At 44.9% G+C, this 21628-nt stretch overlaps 3 protein-coding genes, 1 long non-coding RNA gene and 2 other non-coding genes across 63 annotated transcripts in view; 4 read left to right on the forward strand and 2 right to left on the reverse strand.

Moving 5' to 3' along the window:
• The window catches only part of TRIM66 (tripartite motif containing 66), a 58925-nt gene extending 49202 nt beyond the window's left edge, over positions 1-9723 (reverse strand). For 2 of the 9 annotated variants that reach the window (XM_070626232.1, XM_070626236.1), the window contains exons 1-4: positions 9583-9723; positions 7048-7478; positions 5864-5898; positions 266-572 (exon numbers count right to left, since the gene is read on the reverse strand). In XM_070626232.1, coding sequence (XP_070482333.1) covers positions 266-551 — 286 coding nt within the window. In that variant the 5' untranslated portion in view covers positions 552-572; positions 5864-5898; positions 7048-7478; positions 9583-9723. Of the gene's footprint in view, positions 1-265; positions 573-5863; positions 5899-7047; positions 9308-9582 lie in introns of those variants that run through there. The other 7 variants (XM_008514113.2, XM_070626233.1, XM_070626229.1 and 4 more) reach the window with 6 other exon arrangements.
• A 32-nt stretch (positions 9724-9755) lies between these two features.
• On the forward strand, positions 9756-12863 carry RPL27A (ribosomal protein L27a). Its single transcript, XM_008514130.2, has 5 exons — positions 9756-9893; positions 10263-10326; positions 10756-10831; positions 11519-11693; positions 12639-12863. Exons 1-5 carry the CDS (start codon positions 9891-9893, stop codon positions 12765-12767), a joined length of 447 nt encoding a protein of 148 aa, XP_008512352.1. The 5' UTR covers positions 9756-9890; the 3' UTR covers positions 12768-12863.
• LOC139084379 (small nucleolar RNA SNORA3/SNORA45 family) lies at positions 11002-11131 on the forward strand. Its single transcript, XR_011541722.1, has one exon. It is a non-coding gene; the product is annotated as a small nucleolar RNA SNORA3/SNORA45 family (small nucleolar RNA).
• Positions 12396-12526, forward strand: LOC139084378 (small nucleolar RNA SNORA3/SNORA45 family). Its single transcript, XR_011541721.1, has one exon. It is a non-coding gene; the product is annotated as a small nucleolar RNA SNORA3/SNORA45 family (small nucleolar RNA).
• Positions 12864-16215: 3352 nt separating the features above from the next.
• Positions 16216-18853, forward strand: LOC139084208 (uncharacterized). The gene is made up of 2 exons (XR_011541609.1): positions 16216-16473; positions 18147-18853. It is a non-coding gene; the product is annotated as an uncharacterized lncRNA (long non-coding RNA).
• Positions 18854-20266: 1413 nt separating this feature from the next.
• Positions 20267-21628, reverse strand: part of DENND2B (DENN domain containing 2B) — a 176813-nt gene continuing 175451 nt past the window's right edge. For all 50 annotated transcript variants that reach the window (XM_070626264.1, XM_070626261.1, XM_070626255.1 and 47 more), the window contains one exon: positions 20267-21045. In XM_070626264.1, the coding sequence (XP_070482365.1) occupies positions 21011-21045 (35 nt within the window). In that variant the 3' untranslated portion in view covers positions 20267-21010. The remainder of the gene's footprint in view (positions 21046-21628) is intronic.

The raw sequence follows: 21628 nt of genomic DNA on the forward strand, positions 1-21628 counted from the left end.
TGAATCAAAATCTTCCCAGGTTTCTTAGTCTGCCATCAATTTAAGGAAATCCCAAACATGAAAAGTCCCAGCTTAGAAAACAGATATATTAGGCATCAAGAGGATTTGCTTTGTCTCACAGGTTCCCCAAAGAGTTGCTTTCAGCAATGAGCATCCCTTGGGTATTTAAACTCTGATTCTCTCTACACCTGAAATTCAATTCCTATGAAACAGGAAGAGACCTGTTATGTAGAAGGAGGTGAACCTGTGGTGCTTTTGTACTTACCATCTGGGACAGTCCCAGGAGCCTTGGCATCCCGCCCTACCTCCTGGATCAAGCCCTGGAAGCAGTCCTTACAGAGCAAATGCTGGCAGGGGAGGAGCCAGGTACCCACATCTTGCAGGTTCTGTCGGCACAATGAGCAGGTCAGTACCACGGCTTCCATGTGTCCACTCCTGTGTTTCTGGTCAACTAGCGGCAGCCCCATAAAGCTCACGCCCATATCCGTGCCCGTGCCCATGCCCAGGATGGAGACTTTTCCATTGACATCCTCAGGCGTGAAGCAGCGCATAGAGCGAGCAAGCTCCACTCCCTGTAAGCGAAGCACAAAGCAGAGTGATTTATTTCTTTTGGAAGGGGGATGTTTCTGGACAGGCAAGAGAGGACTCAGAGACCAAGGCCTCAGAAGTCAGGCCATGTCCATCCCCAGAACTGGATGCTCATGCCCCAGAGCAGGGCACAGCCTCAACTTCTCACTTGGGCCCAAAGAGAGAATCCCACATCTCTGCTGTGGAAAACAAAGCCTGGAGGGGTCCGCTAGGTTGTGTGTTTCTTACAGGGTTTGTTCATCTCCAAAAGTGTCTCAGATCTACCTGCGCCTCTCCTTATTAGTGGACAAGCTTGATACAAGATTTCTTTTCAGAAAGGAGAAGGAAATTTATTAAAAGCCAAATTTATGCCAGGTGCTTTATATGCTTTATCTCAGTCCTCACAACCATCCTTGGAGATGGGGATTATGATACTTTTACAAATTAAATAAAACCATGAGGGACAGGGTGAGGAAACCAAGGCTCAGACAGGTTGGGTAATTGCACACAGAAGGTAAATCGCAGAATTCAAATGCAAATTCAAATCCAGGTCAGTTTGATTCCAGACTCCACACTCTTAAGTTGACTTTCTCAAGCTGAGATCCACACACACATCTTCATGAGTTCTCACCAATAATTTTTTAAATTAGTGTTTCATTCTGATATGGGTTTTTTAAAGTATAAATATTCTGGCTCATCTACATATCCACCATGATGAGATTTTAGGGTCACAGATAGGAGTTTAGGATCTAGTTCCCACCAAGCAGTATTACTTCGTCTCAGGCTAATGAGAAGAGAAAGGGGTGGACTCAACATGTGAATGATGCATTCTTGACACATGAAGTCTAAACGACACTGCGGCACATGACGATGAAGGTCTCACAGTACTTAGAATAGAGGAAGGAGGTGGGGAAACTGGGCCATCATCATTGTGGCATAAGTTTGCTAAACTTAGCTGCAACACGGAGCACCACATTTAAGCTGTAGTGGCAATTTAATTTAGCAACACATGAAATGAAATTACTATTCTTAATTTGATTGTTTTGTTTTTTTATAATTTGTAAACTGTATTTGGTTTTATAATTGTATGAGCAAAAGGAGTGTACCTAGTTCTATATTCATACTTATTATTATTTTTTAATATACATTTTACTTGTCTGTGACAGTCACTGGCAATGACCAGAGAGGGTTTTTCTGGTTTTGTTGTTGTTGTTGTTGAGGAAGATTTGCCCTGAGCTAACATCTGTTACCAATCTACATCTTTTTGTACATGAGCCGCCATGATAGCATGGCCACTGACAGATGAGTGGTATAGGTCCGCACCAAGGAAACAAACCCAGGTTGCCAAAGTGGAATATGTCAAACTGAACCACTAGGCCACAGGGGTTGCCCCTATATTCGTACTTACTTAAGAAACAAAACAAAAATCATTTAATTCAAACCTGGAGCTATGCAGTTATGCAAATTTGAAAGAACTTTCCCTTTGGTCCACAGTCTTTCGGAGCCAAGCCCATTAAGGATGAAGGGTGATGGGACTGGGAGAGGCCAGGCTGCTTGGGGGCCCAGCAAGATGCCACTAAATAAAGTAACAGATGGACTTTCACCTCTAATTCATTCTGGAGCTCTAAGGGCAGTTATTTTCCAGAGAGCAGCCATAGTAGCAGCCCTGGTGGAGGTGAGGGCAGTCTCTCTTAGAAGTTTTAAGTGTGGCTGATTAGACTACGAAAACATCAAACTTTTTGGTCTCAGAACTCCTTTAGATTTTTTAATTATTGAGGACCCCAAAGCAATTTTGTTTACGTGAGTTATAATCTATTGCTATTTACCATATTATAAATTAAACAGATAATTTTAAAATATTAATTCATTAAAAATAATAAACCCATTACATGTCAATACAAATAGCATAATTTTAGGAAAGATTAACTATTTTCAAAAAAATAAATTTAGGGCTGGCCCAGTGGTGTAGTGGTTAAGTTCACATGCTCTGCTTTGGTGGCCCAAGGTTCGTGGGTTTGGATCCTGGGCACGGACCTACACACCACTCACCAAGCCATGATGTGACAGCTTCCCATATACAAAATAGAGGAAGATTGGCACAGATGTTAGCTCAGGGACAATCTTCCTCACCAGAAGAAAAAAAAATTTTTAAATAAATAAATTTAGTGAGAAGAGTGACACTGTTTTCCTTTTTGAAAACCTTCTTAAGGTCTGGCTTAATAGAAGACAACTGGATCCCCATGTCTCCTTCTGCAGTCAATCTGTTATATGCTGTTTTGTTTATAGTATACGAAGAAAATCCAGCCTCACACAGCTATACAGTTGGAAAAGACAGGAGTATTTTAATAGCTTTATCAGATAATTGTGGATTTTCTTCTTTGATACTACACCAAAATTCAACAAGTGGTAGTTTCTTAAAGGTTAGGGGTAATGTGAAGTCTGAAACTTCATTAATGGACTTTTTTTACTCTGTTACATTAAAATCCTCTGGTCTCTCTTCCACTTTAAACTGCTCTTTTACCCAGGCATAATTTGATAACACCAAGCATTGGTCATTTGGAAAATAATGATTCCAAGACTTATGCAGATGCTCCAAATATTGACATGTTTCATTATACAATAACAAAAAATCACATTCTTTAATATCACCTCTAATCTCATGAGAAAATTCTTTAAGTATTAGGAAGTTGTCAAACTCATGGAAGCAGCTATAACTTTACCAGAGTTCTAGTATTTGCTTGAAAATTTGAATTTTACCATTGGCAGCAAATACTGTGAGTTTTTTCCTTGAAGTGATGGGCTCACTTCATTTTTGAAAAAAATATCTGCCAAATTCCCAGAATCTGAATTCTTTTAGGCAGTGATGGGAGAGGTAACAAGAAAAACTTTCTGAGTCTTTTGTTTCTTAAAGATAATAAGCCTAAAATAATCCTCATGTTAAAGAGACACGTTTTGGGGTGGCAAATTTTGTTCCCCTTCAGTACAGTGAAGTTTGTCAGTTGCTCTTTCACGTAAAACTGGTGTTCTACTGAAAAAAACACTAGTTCAGCTTGCAACGCAAACAGTAGATCCAGGGCAGTTCCTCACTTTGATAAGCAGCAGAGGGATTTTTGCATACTTCCAAAGTCTCCACATAGAATATTAAAAAGATGTATTCAAGGATTGAGATTTAATAAAATATTTACTGCTTTATCATGGACATTCTTTTTTCTTTTTTTTTGAGGAAGATTAGCCCTGAACTAAAATCCATCACCAATCCTCCTCTTTTTGCTGAGGAAGACTGGCCCTGAGCTAACATCCGTGCCCATCTTCCTCTACTTTATACGTGGGACACCTGCCACAGCATGGCTTGACAAGTGGCGTGTAGGTCCGCACCCAGGATCCGAACTGGCAAACCCCAGGCGGCTGAATCAGAACGTGTGAACTTAACCTCTGCGCCACTGGGCCAGCCCTGATCATGGACATTCTTAAGTGAAACTGGCTTTTTTCTTTTCTTTTCTTTTGCTGCAAACGCCTGGCAGTGAAGAGTGCAATGACTTGTACCAGCAGTTTTACACACCATCTTTGGCTTTTGCCTTGGCACCATCAGTGCAAATCACAATCCAGTGAAAAGGATAAATACTATCTTGGTATTACAGTCATGTGTCGCTTAACAATGGGCATATGTTCTGAGAAATGCGTCATTAGGCGATTTCACCATTGTGCAATCATCATAGAATGTACTGAAGGGGAACAAAATTTGCCACCCCAAAACGCGTCTCTTTAACATGAGGATTATTTTAGACTTATTATCTTTAAGAAACAAAAGACTCAGAAAGTTTTTCTTGTTACCTCCCCCTTCACTGCCTAAAAGAATTCAGATTAAAAAAACCTGTCTCAGGAATGAGCTGTCACCTTAGCATCACATGAACGAGGTGCTAGACGGGGAGGAACCTAGAAAAGCCTGTTTGTTGGGCTCCTCTCTGTGTTCTGCTTCTGTGCAGCCAAACGAGCACTTGTTTTCCAAACATTTGCTCCTTTTCACCTACCTATGAATTGCCTTCCTTTCCTCTGAAGTCCCTGACTCTCCCTCTCCCCAACATCTTCTTTTGTCTTTAGCTGAGGATGATATTTCAGGTGAGGGTGTTGGCCATTTTGGCAAGTTATTCGGTTTTCCTGAGTTTTTCCCTGGTCTACATGCTGTTAAACTTTTGTTTGTTTTTCTCCTGTTAATCTATTTCATGTCAGTTTAATTCTTAGACCAGCAGAAGAACCCAGAAGGTAGAGGAAAATTTCTTCCTCCCCTACAGTACTTCCAGAAGCCTAGATGGTACAGCCTGTTACACACCCAGGCAATATGGTGCTAATCTTATGGGACCACCATCATATATGCAGTCGTTATGTGGTACATGACTGCATACAGACAAGAAAACTAAGATTCAAAGAGAATACGGTTTGTTCAATATCATTCAGCTAGTAAAAGTAGAGGGAGGAAAAGAACCCAAGCTTCTGTGTGCTTTCCATTAATTTCATCATCTGAAATTAAATTAAAATCCAAATATTTAAGCCCCTCCTTGTTGTGCTCTTGGATAAACTGCCCTCAAAGATCTCAGAATTCCTCTCTTCATATTTTGCTATTCTGAGTTTAATGGCAGCAGGATTCTCCATTCTAGCTGCCCACAAAGTGCTTCTAGAAATGCACTTGCCATGTAGCACAATGAGCTTTTTAAAAATCTATCCAACGCAAAAAGGAAAGACTCCTAGAAATTCCTAATCCTCGAATTAGATTGTTTTTACTTTGTGCTGAAGAAAACCCTGTGGTCCTATGGATTTTCCCCTAAATGCCATATTGCCATATATCAAAAACTACAAATGAAAGCAAAAGAACCCCGAGCCCGGTGTAGTTGAAATTGGAAAGTACACATGCTGCTGTTGCATAAATTGGTACCATCCATTTGGAAAAGAAAATATGGCAACATAAAATGAATCATAAAAATGTTCATATCCTATAATCCAGCAATCTCACTCCTGGGAATTTATCTTAGACAAGTTATTCAACAGAGGAAGAAAAAAACTACATATACACAAATGTTCATTGCATCGCTGTCTCTAACAGCAAAGAATACAATAAGAACAACAAAAAATGAAAACAAAATACACGAGAAAATGGCTTAGTAAATTATAGCACATGCTGAAGATAAATTACTCTTCAGCTGTTAAAAATAATAATCATGAAGACTGGGTAATGATACAGAAAAATGTCATGATATTAAATGAAAAGCAGAATATAAAAGGATTTGTATATTATGATCATCACCTTTGCAGATAGCTATTTCTCCATGTAGACAAGAGCTGAAAGGTAATATTCAGAAATAAAAACAGTATTTTAGGTGTTATGATTTAAAATGTTTATACTTATATTTATTCAAAATTTTCTTTAATGTTGTACTGTCTTCTCTATTACATATATATTTTTCAATTCTTTCTGAAATAAATTTGGATTTCTGAGTTTTTCTCTAATTCTCACTCAGCAAAGAACTGGCTCTCTCCATCTTAAATTAACAATCCTCTACTTGAAAAAGGAAAGCAATGTAATATTTCCAAATGTCCAAATCTAAAGATGGAGAACAAGAAAATAAGGCTGGACCCATCCATGCTGTTGCTGCTGTCTCAAGGACTGCTGAAGAACTCAGGAACCCAGAGAGGAGAGGAAGAGAGAGAGACCACCAGGGCCCTCTTCAGAATGGTGATGTGTTCACAAGGCCACCTAGAGAGAGGCCTGGGGTACCAAAAAAGTCAGCATCACATTTACCTGCCTCGCCAGGCAGCTGCCTGGCATCATCTCCCTTGCTCATTTCACAGGTATTTTCTGAGGCCCTGACTCTCTGGGGCAGCCCAGATGCCTAAGATGTCACGAGGCCATGCTCTACTTCAGAAAAGATGTCACAGAGAAGGAAGCTTCTCAGGGGTCACATCTAGGGTCATGCACTGTGTGCCTGATGGGGAGAGACAGGTTCCCTAATGCCTAATGTCTGGCTGCTACTCAACTTTGCAGATAGAGAACTCAGTTTCTTTTGCTCTCTGAGCTGTCCGACCTAGGGAAACTGACTCACAATAACAATCCCGACATGAGCCTTATGTTGAAGCTACATGATTGCCTTGTGAAAGAAAGGGAGCTGGCTGGAAACCAGAGCCGGGGAAACATCCCAGGCACTCCCTCTACCCTGGAGATCAAACCGCCAATGAGAAGAATGTCAGGTGAGCACAGAACCCAACACAGAGTGCTGGTCCACTCAGGGAGACCTCCCGTTCAGTCAAGTGGCCTGGGGGACAGGATGTAGCTGCTCTATAACCAAAGAACCTGGCAAAACTATACAGGAGCAGTGTCCCATCATCCAGAACCTTACCTCCACCCCCTGGACAGTCTTGGTCCTTGCTCTAGGCCCTAGTTCCAGGACATCTGATGGTTACTTTTCATTCCCAAAGCTCTGCCCGGCTTACCTTCATTCACAGACTACCTTTCCAAGCGTAGCTTCCAGGTGGCTCAGCTCATCCTTTGTGCAGTTATTGGCCAGCTTTGATGTCAAATAAAGGATGATCTTAGACCTTGCTCCCGGCTCTCATGCACCCTCTTTCATCTGGTCACAGGCAGTATGTGATTAAGGATTGAAGGAGTGATGAAGACCACAATGCAGTGAGGTCAGAGAGAGAACAGTCACTGAGGTAAAACCAGGGGATCTGGAGAGCGAAAACTAAAGGCTAGGCCCAGGCTCTCTATCTTTGCAGCACTGTAGCCTCTGGCCAGTCACTCAAATTTTTGTGCCTCGATTTTCTCATGCATAAAATGGGGCTGGTAGTGTTGACTTCTCAAACAGATGCATTTTATAAACTGCAAGGTGTATTTGGCTATTATCACTGTGGACTGGAGTGTTCTGGGAAGAAGCAGAATAAAAGATGAGCCTTAAAAGTTGAAGATTTAGGATATCTGGTTAGCAAGAGGAAGGGCACAAAAGGCATGAGAAAATGGCATGAGCACAGGCAAAAAGGCAGAAGGAAGGTACCCTTGGCTGCAACAGAAAACTTGCATGGGGAAAAGCTGAGGTAAGGTCAGAAAAGCAAGTGGGCTATATTCCTTTGGTAACAGGGAAGTATTGAACTTTTTGATGAAGCAAGTGAAAGGATGAAAGTCACGTTTTGGGTAGATTAACCTGGCAGAGATGTAAAGGATGGAGGGATTGGAGGGGGGTTCTAACCTCATGCATTCTAATGCAAGCATGGTGATCACTGGAGGGTGTTGAACCTGAGATAAGAGATATGATGAGGGCCTTAATGAAGGCAGTGGATGATGGATAAAACTAGACTATTGGTGGTGACGACGACATAGTCTATACAGAAATTGATAAATAATAATGTACACCTGAAATTCACACAATGTTATAAGCCAATAAGACCTCAATAAAATAATTTAAAAAGTAAAAAGAAGTAGATTTGAGAGAGAGAGAGAACAAAAGGATATGGTGACAGTATATCAGAGGAAAAGAAGGCTTGGAGACAATTTTCAGGTCTCCCTGACATCACTATCTAGGTGGACAAGGGTGACACTCACCAAGATATGGAATAAAGGAGAAGGCACCAAAGAGCAGAGAAGACTGCAGTCTTTGGATATTTTTGTCTAGTTTGTCTGTAGAATGTGCGAAGGATATTAACCAGAAATTAAGCAAATACATGAGCGTGGAGCTCAGCAATAGAGATGTGAATTGAAGCCACCCAGGATGAGTTCACCCAAGAGGATTATGTACTGTGAAAAGTTAAGGGGGCAAGGAGAGGAGGCTGAAGAACGTCAACACTTAAATGGTAGACAAAGTTAAAAGAACCTGAAAAGAAGACCGAGAAGTAGCCAGAAAGATAAGAGGAAGGCAAGAGTTTCGCTAGAAAAAGAAGTCAAAGGGATAAAGTACAACAGAGAGAAGTGGTATGAGGAATATGAAGAGTCCATTCAGTTTGGTGTTTGGTTAACTGATGACCTTGGTAAGAGCAATTTCATTGAAACAGTGGGACCGAGAGCTAGATTGCAATGGATTAAACAATGAATGGGAAGTGAGCAAATGGGTAGTAAATAGAGACAGTGAGGGAGAATTTAGGACATTTTAGCTAAAATATATTTAAGCTAGGGAATAGAAAGGACTGAGGAAGAGAAAAAAACGAATACACACACGCACAGAGCAACTGAGGGAACGGGATCTTAAACACTGGTTCAAACAGCGAACACTGGTTGGGACTTAAGTCAGGAGGGATGCCTCTTCCACTATTAGTGAAGTGAGGGTGGGTGCATTCATTCACTTAACAATCCTCTGTTGGACGTGTACTACATGCCAGGAAATGGGAGGGCATGGATAAAAGAAAACAATCCTCGAGCCCTTAAGGAATTTGGTCCAGTAGGGAAGACAAATGAGGATCAAGAATTATTTAAGAGCTATGTGCTAGATTTTGTGGAGGCACAAGTCGGGGAAGTGAGCAACGATCACTGAATGGATCAGAGTAGTTTCACAAAAGAGGAGACACTTGTATTGGGTCTAGGAGAGGAGGGGTCATGGGAATGCCGAATAAGTTAAAGTGAAAATCAAAACGTAGCGGTTAGAAAACGTACAGTCTGGATAAAAAGGGCCGTAAAGCAACCAGACGCATAGGTCCCAAAAGTATGGCATAAAGTTCAAACTGAGGACGCCCAGGACGACAGCACAAGCCAAGGGAGAAAGGAAGGCCAAGCGGCCGCTCAGGAGCGCGGGTCGGCTGGGTGGGAGGCATCTGGGTAGGACTTCAAAGGCGGGGGCGGGGGCACATTGAGTAACTGCCTCATGGCTCCTCACTGCGGCCGGGGGACAAGCAAGCAACCGCTACCCCCGGGGACGAGCAGACCACCAGCAACTGAGGCGGGGGCGCGGGACCGCTTGGGGCTGGGGCGTTCGGTGAGGAGCTGAGAGCCGGCGGTCTAGGCGGCTTCCTGGGCCAAGGCGCCAAGAAAAAGCTCCGACCGACCTGCGCCGTGGCTCCCCAAGCCCCGGATCCCACGACAACTCTCAGCCTCCGAGCCTGAGCGCACGGTGCGCTACCCCGAAAAAGGCCTCCCTTCCACCACCGCCACCGCGATTTCACTCTGACGGCGAAGACAACCCGCAGGAACAGGAAGCGCTAAGGCCCGCAGCCGCGCGAGACCCGAGACACGGAAGAGGCCCCGCCCGAGGCCGGGGCGCCCTGGCCGGAAGTGAGACGGATTGGCTCCGCCCCCGTGTTCGATACCTCGCGAGACTTCGTGGAGGCCTTCCTCTTTCGTCTCGGCCGCCAACATGGTAAGTGTCTCTTTCCGTGCCTCCGGTTCATTGCTGGCGCGGGTCGCGAGTTCCACTCGCCTTTCACTCCAGCCATCTACTCCCAACTTTAGCCCGGTCTTCCAGAGTAGAACGGTCGGCGTGGGCCCGGGAGTCTGGGGCCGCGTGTTGTCCCGGGGTTCGCATCTCTGGGACACGCGGACCGGGGCGCCCGGGTGCCGCCCTGATGAGGCCGCACGGCCGAGGGCCAGTCTGTAACCTCGGCTTTGCTGAATGCGCCACGAGGCAGATCCATGACCCCCGGGCCTCCAGGCGCTTCGCAGACTGGCAGGCTTCGCCCCCTGCCCCACCTTCCTTAGGGCTTACCACCAAGCACCTTTTTTCACACAGCCGTCCAGACTGAGGAAGACCCGGAAACTTCGGGGCCACGTGAGTCACGGCCACGGCCGCATCGGTAAGTGCCGGCTTCCCATCCTGGTCGGCCTTGGCTCTCCCTGCCGGGTCTCAGCCTGTCGGGAAGTAGGTAGCTTAGATTTGGGTTAGTAGGAGCTTCGTGCTTTCGAGTCGGGTTGAATTTGACCGTTAGCCGTTGGCTTGTTCTCTGAGAGTTTTCTGGGGCTCCAGTTTTAGAGAATTTCACATCACTTGGGGGTGTGAGAATTGAGCGGGGCATAGTATTGAATTGGTTGAAGGCATGGAGTACTGTGGTGGTGCTGCAAAGAGAGGTTTAACCCGGACTCTTGGAGCAATCGCGATGCTGAAAGAGGGATTGTAAACTGACACGGCACAAGCAGAGGCACGGAAGTGTGGGGAAACGGTTTTGTGAGAAATATTGGGGGGCTGGAGAAGGCTGTGTTAGCCATGTAGCTTTGTGTTCCTGCAGGCAAGCACCGGAAGCACCCGGGAGGCCGGGGTAATGCTGGCGGCATGCATCACCACAGGATCAACTTTGACAAATAGTGAGTGCTCCTTGGACCGTGCTTTTACTGACACCGGCGGCTTTGGAGTTAGGGGGAGAGGGCTGGCTCAGAACGTCTTAAATGGGAAGCAAGCCTCTTACCGCTCACCGAGCTTGCCTTTTGCTGGCTTTTACCAAGTTAACCCTTGATGTGAACCGAGAGAACTTGTCGTCGAGGCTAGAGTCACGCTTGGGTATCAGCTATTGCCTTAGTGTGCTAGAGTCCTCGAAGAGTAACTGCTGACCTTATTCACTGGCTGTGGCCCTCGTGGCACAGTCAGTCACCGGGTTAGTGACATGTGTCAGACTGACCTGTGCAGCTGTTAGATTTCACTTATGCCCACAAATTAGGGGATCGTATTTTAACTATTTGCTTAGAAGACTCCTGCTATAGGAATAGAATTTCCATAAAATGCTGGCAAGCGACTTGAATTCTAGTCTTGGCATTGCCTCTGACTTTCTCAGTGGCTTATCCTGGTTCCATGAAATAAGGCCAGTCTTTTCCTCCTGAAGGTCTTCGGTGGCTTTTAAAAGATTTGTTGTATTCAGCAAATGTAGTACCTGCTGTGTTGCTGTTCTCCACCCGGGAACAGCTTATACTGTAATGGTGGGACGTGGACTGTAATGATGATAAACATAGTTTCTTAATGCCAGTGAGGTTATGAAAGTGGTGGCCTTCTTTTCCCAGTCACCCAGGTTACTTTGGGAAAGTTGGTATGAGGCATTACCACTTAAAGAGGAATCAGAGCTTCTGCCCAACTGTCAACCTTGATAAACTGTGGACCTTGGTCAGTGAGCAGACACGGGTAAATGCTGCCAAAAACAAGACTGGAGCTGCTCCTATCATTGATGTGGTGCGATCGGTGAGTGATTGCATATTTTTTGCCTTTGTATGGGTCCTTGCCCCCTCAAAACTCTGGGTAATCTAATCTACATAGTCTCCCACCTGACATCTGTACCCAGTTACCTAATAGACAGTTCCACCTTTTGGTAGAATTTCCACAGGTAATTCTCTGGTTGTGATTCAAGCAAAACATTTGAAGAGTAATCGTTCCCACTCCTTTGTTCATTCAGTTACTTCATTTTCATTTGAATGTTTTCCCCATTCGTAATCTTCTCATTCCTCCTGTTATTGCCCTGATTTGTACGGGTTTGCATTTCTTGTCTGAGCTCTTGGTACTAGCTTAGCTCACCTGGCTCTGGTCTGTTTTACACAAGCCTATGTGAGGTGCAGCTCTTGACCCTTTATGTTTCTTACAGAATAAAATCCTAATATGTTCAGTTGTTATCTAATGCCCTACATTATCTGAAGAGATCCCCCCAAGAAGCATTTTTGTGTATCACTTGGAGTTCTGGTCCTTGTGTCAGCCTTATATCCCATGGGTGTGGAGGTAGTCTGAACCCTGAGGGGACTTTTCAGTTAAATTTTAAATCCCCCCTCCCGGCCTCTTTAACATCCCTTGAAGAATTTTGATGTTCAAGACCTCTTGGAAGGTTGCTGCAAATGTGGTTTTCCTTTTTTGCATATTATATAGTAATGGAGTGGGAGGCGGGGCTACGTTTTGCCCGAGACTAGAGTCACATCCTGACACAGCTCTTGTCCTGGTGTGCTAGAGTCCTCGGAGAAAATCTGCTGGTCTTGATTCACTGGCGAGGGCAGTCTGTGCCCCCACTAGTGCCCAGATCAGAAACATGCCCCCCAGACCCCAGCTCCTAGAGGGAGTGGGTTGGCAGGCGTCTTTTCTCGTACCATCAGGGAGTTGGTAATTGCCATAGTGTGTTAAAAACCCTTTTCTCTGTTCTTCTAGGGCTACTACAAAGTTTTGGGAAAGGGAAAGCTCCCAAAGCAGCCTGTCATCGTGAAGGCCAAATTCTTCAGTAGAAGAGCCGAGGAGAAGATTAAGGGTGTCGGGGGGGCCTGTGTCCTGGTAGCCTGAAGCCACGTGGAGGGAGATTCATTAAATGCTAAGAAGTGTTTTTCTCAGTGGCTTATCCTGGTTCCATGAAACAAGGCCAGTCTTTTCCTCCTGAAAGTCTGGTGGCTTTTTTTAAAAGATTTGTTGTATTCAGCAAATGTAGTACCTGCTGTGTTGCTGTTCTCCACCCGGGAACAGCTTATACTGTAATGGTGGGACGTGGACTATACTGGAGGTCTGAGTGTAGGTTCTTTGTCACCTCTGCCTCTCTACCTGTACATCAGAAATCCACCTAACCTAGGAGTTAAGGGTAAGGGCCTGGACTCCTCTGCCAACTCTGCTAAGAAAGAAAATGTGCAAGAGATAGCACCAATGCTTAGAGGTCTTTGCAGGTTACCTAACTTGAACCTTTTCATTTATAAAGTAAGAATGATACCTGTTGATGACACATGTATCTTATAGTTGAAGGGTCTGTTTGCATTGTATACTGTGAATTTACAGTTAGTGGGAGAATGTGCCCTTAACTTTTCCAAGAGGCTCAAAAGGGGAGGTCTCAGTTTTGATGCAGCATGGTCTTTACAAGATTTTGATGGGTCACATTTTAAAGAGAGGACAGAATGATAGGATTGAGGCAGTTCGGGACTTAATTCCTGAATCTAAGGTTTTTCCACCTGGCTCCCGCATCTTGGACCAAACCATTGTAAGTTATAACCAAAATCTTGGGTCCAGGAATCTGAATTTTAAACACAGCAGGGCTTTTATATCAAAGTGGTTTGGATTCTAGAGAGCACTTGTCAGGATTTATGGGTGCCTGTGCATAGGAGTCTTAATGTTGATAGAAATACGTCATGAAATGCTAACAGTTTTTCTTCTAGTCTGAAATGTATCCAGTAGAGAAATTTGGTAATCCTGAAGGCATCAGGTTTTCTGGGGTTTGTATCTCCTGCAAAACCATGATGGTGACTAATGCTTGCATGCAGATAGGACCCTCATAGATCTCAGGGTAAATTAAAATTTGCTATAATTTTTATAGTTCCCAAAATTTTGAAAATTTTCTGACCCAAAATAACACTTGCAGTCTGGTGTGGTATCCTGACCAAAAAAATAGTTACAGTGGCACTAAAACTCTTATTACAGTCACATGTCGTTTAACCACAGGGACGTGTTCTGAGAAATGCATTAAGTGATTTATTGCATCATTGTGTGAACATCATAGGATGTACTTGCACAAACCTAGATGGTGTAGTCTACCACACACTAAGTTTGGTGAAGGGTTGTTTCCCTAGTGCTCTATGGGATGACCATGGGCTGGGGACCATGACTTTCTATGGGACAAATCTCATGACAACCTTTGAAGGATATATGGGACTATCAAACATAGGGGAGCACAGGGCAGGAAAACTTAATTGATTTGGATATTGGAGAGTTAAAAGGTGTCAGGAAGGCTTTACTCAGTTGGACAGACTAATAACTGGGTCATTGATTTGTCTCTTGCATAATGGTGCTGAGGGAGAAAGGTAAAAATGATGGGTTTTCCCTTGATGTCTTTTGGGAGGGCTTCTAATATGGAAGCTGAGGCTTCAGGTGGTCAGTAGTTGATAAAGAATTCAGAAAGTCCATTTAATGTTTGATTTTGACTAGACACTGAAGGTACAGAAATGTATAAATATAGTGTCTTAAGATTCAGATGGGGTTTGAAATTTAGATCCAAACCTAACAAGCTGTATGACTTAGGTTTAGTCCAATTTTCTCATTTTTAAAATTTAGGTGCAGGTACCTACTTGAGGATTGTGTGGATTGAATGGAAAGCATTTACTAAACCTTTTTGTTTGACTCTTAGTAACTTAGGTAACGTGAACTATTACAGAAGCAGACAAGACGTCAACCTCCTTGGTGTGATTCAGTCAGAGGGAAAGTGGGTCCAAGAAGAGGGAAGAGCAAAACGTGCATTTAGGAAACCAGTTTGGAAAGGTTAGGTAAATAGGTGGGAGGTGTGTGGGAGATGGGCCTGGAGAGAAGGCTTGCTCTAACCAGGCTGTGGTTGAGAGACTGGGCTACAGTGGGAGGCTGGAGGCAGGACCAAGAAAATGGGAATGACAACTGAAAAAGAATAGGATTCAGGAGACATAAGGGACAGGACTTACTGACTCATTTGAGGTGGGGCTGACAGCAAAATTGTTAGGCCTGAAAGGGTGGGGTTTAGGAGATCACTAGTCCCTGAAAGGCCAGGTTTTTCTCCAGGAATTCATTGTTGCCACCCTGTGGTAGCATAACTATCCAGAAACAGAAGGGTTGGATAAGATAGTCCTCATCCCAATCCTGTACGGAGGTGCAGATGGACACACTAAATGAAAGTCACTAGTTAGTACAGCCATTCTAAATGGAAGAGACCCCCAGATAATGTGCCATCCCATATGCTGTCCTGGGAAGGGCAGCTACTGATCCCTTCGTCCAGCTTGCTCACTCACCAGTATCTACAGCTAATAGCTGGGCCTGTGCTTTGATTGCTCTGCAGGTGGTAATACTGCCGAAGGAAGTTGGGTAACTGGTGAAAAGCCAGGTGTTCACGTCCCAAATAAATGAAGGCCACTGACTTACTAGATCGCTTGGCTTGTTTTATGGGATCAAAGGCAAAGGATACGTTTTGGTTTTCTATTTCAGTTCAGAGTGAACCTCTGCTGAGATACAAAACACAGTCAGTGCGTAGGAAACTTCATGAGACTGCCAAGCAGTGACTAGCCTGTCCTGGAGGCACAGAGGCCCACAATGAGTACACAGGGTTAACGCGGTTCCCTCAAATACAGGGAACAGTTTTATCAGATGCCCCGCTAACTCGGTGGCCTTCACTTTTTGTTCACATATCTCTTAAAATAATTGTGAAGAAAATGATATCGCCTAACACATTAGGTTGACAGCTAAATTTTCTCTTAAGTTTGCACTGTTAAGGATATAATTTCTAGCCGAATGTATATGTGCTTTAAATATATTTTCATCCGAATCTCGGTGCTGCAGCTATAACTCGATTTATGGGAAATTGTCTGCCACATGATTTGTAAAATCAGTCCTCATTGTCAAAATGTGCTAAATCGGATTTCAGTTTTCACTTCAAATAAACATTCCCCTTCGATAGCTAGCCCAAGAGCAGGCAGCCCCTGGGGACGAAAACAAACGGAAGATGCGCGCCTACACCAGAGGGCGGGAGGCTACGTGCCTTCCGGTGGTCAAAGCTCTGCTTTGCCCGACGCTCCCACGGCCTCCCCGGTTGGTCTAAAATGCCCGGCTTCCGCGGCGCCCTCACGACACCCGCCACGGCTCAGCTCGCCGCCTCCGCCCCCGAGAGCCGCTTCCGGAAGGCGTGAGGTTCCACTTCCATGGTCACCTTGACCTCTCCCCCACACGCTGACCCCGTGACCGGAAGCACTATAGGCGCCGGCTCCGTCCCTCGGCTCAGCCATTTCCGGTAGAGGGCGGGGCCGGCCGGGTCGCGGGGCGGGAAGACCGCCAGGCCAGGCGGGAGGCTTAATGCGGACCCCGGTTCCCGTGCCGCGTGTGCCCCCTTCAGAGCGGGGGTCTCCGCCAACCTGGCGGCACTTCAAATCCCACTTCGGCTGCGCTTAAGAACAAGAGGCGTGGTCTTTATGTACACTTTCAAGATGGGGGTTTCCACACCTCTCAGAATTAACTTTGTTTCAGTTCTCAAAAAGAATGAGCGCCAATTATGTTCAAGGTACCCTGGGCTAAAAAAATGCCAGTACGCACACGGAAATGTTCTGGAAGGACATAAAACAGAGAAGGGATTGCCTCATGAGGTTGGGGAGGGCAGGGAGGTGATGAATGTTTTGGTACAGTTTGAGTTTCTTACTTAACCAAATGCTTATTACTTTTCATATTAAAAGGCAATACAAATGCACTAAAAAGAATTAGCAGTAACTTGCTTTGGCTGGAAAGTAATATTTTCTCTTGTTCTAGAGTTTACACGACCTTTTACGCCCACCCCCCCCAAGGCAAATTTAAGATGTTTTGGATCGCATACTACCACGTTGTTGGGCTCTAGAAACTAACTTTGTGTATGGTGTAAGAATATAGGTTAAAGTCTATACTTCATTTCCAGCTCTATTTTAAGCCCCATTTTTTTTTTTTTTTTTGGAGGAAGATTAGCCCTGAGCTAACACCTGCCACCAATCCTCCTCTTTTTGCTGAGGAAGACTGGCCCTGAGCTGACATCCATGCCCATCTTCCTTTACTTTATGCGTGGGACGCCTGCCACAGCATGGCTTTTGCCAAGCAGTGGCATGTTAACACGCGGGATCCAAACCAGCAAACCCCGGGCCACCAAGAAGTGGAATGTGCGCACTTAACCGCTGCGCCACCAGGACGGCCCCTAAGCCCAATTTTTGTTTTACTTTCATTCCCACTGTTTTTGTTTTTTGTTTTTAATATCCTGTTTATGTACCCTTATAAGTAAGTCATTTTGGGTACAAGGTAGGTTACAAGTCTACATGTGAAATGGTATAATTTTTAACAAAAATTTAACTGAGCTGTGATTATAATTGAGTTATTTTCTTGGGGCGCTATTCCACAGACCATCCATTGTGAACTAGAGTTGGAATAATACTGCTTGCCATAGGAACTCCTTCAAAATATTGCCTTTAAAAAGCCCAGACGCCTCATTTCAGCACTAGTTTGCCAGACCATGGTTACTTACTGAAAAGAGCATTTAGAAAGATGTGATGGGGCAGCCTGCCCGGCTCTAAAAGTTTTCAGACTGATTTCACAGGAGACAACCCAGGGCCTTTCTTAGCTCCAGAATACGGAGAGAGCTCACACCCCATAGTCAACTGGGACTTCCGGCAGAAGAGACACTGCATTCATTGCCCCTCAGCAGCTGTGTCAGGCACTGTTTAAGGACACTTGTTCTCAATGGTGGCAACACCATCCTCTAGGGGGCGTTTTGGAAATGTCTGGGGGATTTTTTTGTTGCTCACAGTCACGGAGGAGAAGCAAGCAGGGATGCTAGATGTCCTGCAATGTATGGGTTGATTTAAACAACATAGAAAAAATCTAGCTTAGAACCTAACTCCACTTTACACATAATCAAAAATTTTTAAAGTTTTCATAATTTCTGTTTTCCAGGATTCCAAATACTGTACTTTGTTCAGAATGTTACCAAAAATTGTTCATTTCAGAAAACTTACCAATGATAACAGCCTACTCAGCAGAATCTGAGTTGCTAATACAACACACTTTTATCTGTCTGCACGTGTAGCATTGTACTCACAGTAATTCTGTGTATGGCGTAAGCATCTGACTTCATTGTATCTTCTAGTACAGTTCTGCCCAAGTATTTACATATTTAAATACATACTTTATAACAAAATACTTTCCTTTTTTTTTTTCCAGGAAGATTAGCCCTGACCTAACTACTGCCAATCCTCCTCTTTTTGCTGAGGAAGACTGGCCCTGAGCTAACATCCGTGCCCATCTTCCTCTACTTTATATGTGGGACGCCTACCATAGCATGGCTTGCCAAGCAGTGCCACGTCCACACACGGGATCCAAACCAGCGAACCCCTGGCTGCCAAAGCAGAACGTGCGCACTTAACCGCTGCACCACCGGGCCAGCCCCCAAAATACTTTCCTTTTATTTCTCCCTTTTTCTATTACAGTTAAAATGTGTTTAGGCAGGTTATATTAGCTGAATTTCATTTCAGGATAGTAAAGGGGAAAGGTAGTCTTTGCTATAGAAAGGGAAAGTGCTGGATCTAACAGGGTTGAGAACCATCTGCTTAGGGGGTCCAGAGATCATGTGAAAGCAGAGCTTGGAAAGAAGCCTCGAACACTTTTTGTCAACCCCAACCCAGCCCCCTGGACACACCCTCATCTACCTTCCCCATAAGACTCTGCACCTTGCCCATAGTAGTCACTGCAGGGGCCCTTGCAGCCCATTCCAAGCCAGTATGCATTTTCTGAATTGGGATGAGAGCTATGGCTGTAGTAGGAGGAAGGAATCCCTAGGGTTAATCTTAGGTATCTTAAGATTTTCAAGACACATAAAAGTTTCAAATTTTACAAAAAAAGAATTTACATCAATATATCTTGTGATCTGATCACATGTCTGAGTATTCTTTGGAGCCGCATTAGAAAAGAGAGGGAGAAGAAAGGAAAAAGAAATAGCATTTTTTGGAAACTGTATTATTTTATTATTAAGGAATCCACTTCTATGGCTGCCATGAAGCCCAGGCTGTGTTAACAGTGACAAGTTCTGGAAGTAACTATACCTCACTCCAGACTTTCTGGTTATGATCACTGTCCTCTCTCTACCTCAGTTGAAAACCTAGACCTGTGAGGCTTCAATCCCTGCCCTCCTATTCCTGAAAGATGCCACAGCCCACTATGTAGGAGGATTTTTCAAAGACGACTCTGTCTTCCCAGAAGACAAATCCTCTACTTTGCCCTATGAGGCAGATAGCAAGCCCAAACCATGGACAGGTTGGGACCTGCACAGGCCTCCATGGAGATGGGGAAAGGAGGGAAGAGAACTCAGGATGTGATCGCCTCGTGTTTAAGTAGACTAGGGTCGAAGGACAGGGAAACTTTACCCTGTGGTTCAAATCCTGCCAGACCCAAACCCAATACCAAGGAAGAGAGTTCTCACTTAATGCCTCATCTTGGGAATTTTCAAGGTCTCTGCTCTGTGAAGGCCTTGGGTGGGTGGAAAGCCTAAGCCACCCATATTGCCCATCCTGCTTCTCTCTCTTCTTGATCTTCCACAGAATGTACCAGAACTTCCTATATTCAAACCTAGAGTTCCAATGAAAAAACCTATTCACAGTGTGACATGGAAGAGCTGTAGGCATTGGGCCAGGGCTGTGAGCAAGCCCTGGGTTGGCTTTGGCTAGGCTTCAGTACACCAATGTCAGGATACCCAGTGATGTCTTAAGGGCTTCATACTGAACAGGAAAATGTTAAGATTCACCTAATAGTGGAGCCAAAGGGCAATGAGCATTCCTTCCATCACTGGACACACTTACATAGAATCTGAACAGTTGGCTACTGGAGAGGGAAGCTGAACTAGGACAATGATTTAAAAGGTCTCTTCCAAGATACCTCTAAGACCCGTCATACAACTCAGGCCAGAGAACTCGATTTCAGGGGAGGTCAGTGACCCACACTGAAGCTAAACTCTTTCTTTTTCTTTTTTTCTTTTTCTCCCCAAATCCCCCCAGTACACAGTTGTATATTTTTTAGTTGCAGGTCCTTATGGTTGTGGCATGTGGGACGCCACCTCAGTGTGGCCTGACGAGCGTTGCCATGTGCATGCCCAGGATCGGAACCAGCGAAACACTGGACCACAGAAGCTGAGTGCTTGAACTTAACCACTCGGCCACAGGGCCAGCCCCGAAACTCTTAATCAAGTAATCAATTTCCTGCATAATGGTGCTTCATCCCTGATTGGCCTATCTCACCCCATCCCCCAAGAGAAACAACTCTAGATAATGAAGCCAAAGAACACATGGGGCTCTGGGCCCAAACAACTGTACACTGTTTATTGAGAACACCCGTACATGGTGGGAAGGAAGGATGCCCTGTACCGCATCATGGCCACCACTGACTGGGAGCTGGGCCTGGAGAGCACTGGCTGCGCTGGGGGGCTTCTCATGACTCACTGACCATCACAAAGGTGGGAGGAACAAGAGATGGCCAGGCCCAAGACCTGGTACCATGCTGCAAATGTAGATTGATTGGCCTTTGCCTTTCAAAAACAGGGTTAGGGGAGGGGGACTACTAGGAAAAAATAGAAACTCTAAGATTTAAAAAAAAAGAAAAAGTCCTTCTGTACACAGCAAGACAGCATCTGCTCTCCAGGGCCCAAGACTGGCAGCAGGGGCCTCAGGCAGGCAGGCCAGGAGCCTCCGGGGGAAGATCAGTGGTTCGGCTGAGACAGTCAGCTGCACATAATTGGCCAGTCACCAGCACCCAGCAAAACTTCATCCATGCTCGGGCAGGCAGGAAAGCACCCGGCCCCTTGGGAATATACAAATATTTACCAGATTCTCTTTGCTTGTTACAAAAACAGATAAGGAAGCTTACAGCAGATTATTTACAAACAGTATCCCGGGATATGTGAAGGCAGAGGTGGGCTGGCTTGGAGGGTGGAGTCTGTCGGGGCAGAGCGGCCACAGCAGCCCAGAGGGTCCCGCGCTGGGCCCCTCCCCAGGCTCGAAGCTCTGCAAGGCACTGGACTCCGTTACTGGGAAAGCGGCTTAATTCTTCTTGTGGAGGAACTTCATTTTGTTGCCTGTGGGGCCAGACAGGGCAAGGGTGAGAATGTTTCAGTATCATCTCTTCCAAGAGTCCTCACCCTCTCGGTGGGAGAGAAAGGATTAGAAAGACTGGATTTCAGCTGTGATAGATCTGATCCAGGATAGTGAAAACACCAGAGCTCTAATTAGGACATTGGTATTAATCACTGGGTGGCTTTAGGTAAGCCACTTAACTTCTTTGGCCTCAATTTCCCTTTAAACTGAGACATGCTATGATTCTGTGATGGAACTGGCTGAGATCTTTGAAAGGGGTGGAGGTTTTCAGAGAAGGGCACTCTGGCACTGCTACTTTTGAAAGACCCCTTATGGCCTAGAGGAAAGCTCACTGGCCCTAATGGCGCTTGTATTCACTCAGGAAGGAGTACACCCAAAAAGACCTGACTTACATGAGAAATCTGGTTTTCTCCTGGTTCTGCAGTTTAGTAAATGCTGTACTAAATGCCCTTGGAGCACTGGGCTGGGAACCTTCTCTTCACCAAGGATCTCTTCCTGCTCTTCCTGTCTACAGCCCCAGTATAAATACCCAGTGGCATTAGTTTAGAGTAGTTTGGGGTACAG

This window comes from Equus przewalskii, chromosome 6 (genome assembly GCF_037783145.1).
Source record: "Equus przewalskii isolate Varuska chromosome 6, EquPr2, whole genome shotgun sequence".
Classification (NCBI taxonomy): domain Eukaryota; kingdom Metazoa; phylum Chordata; class Mammalia; order Perissodactyla; family Equidae; genus Equus; species Equus przewalskii.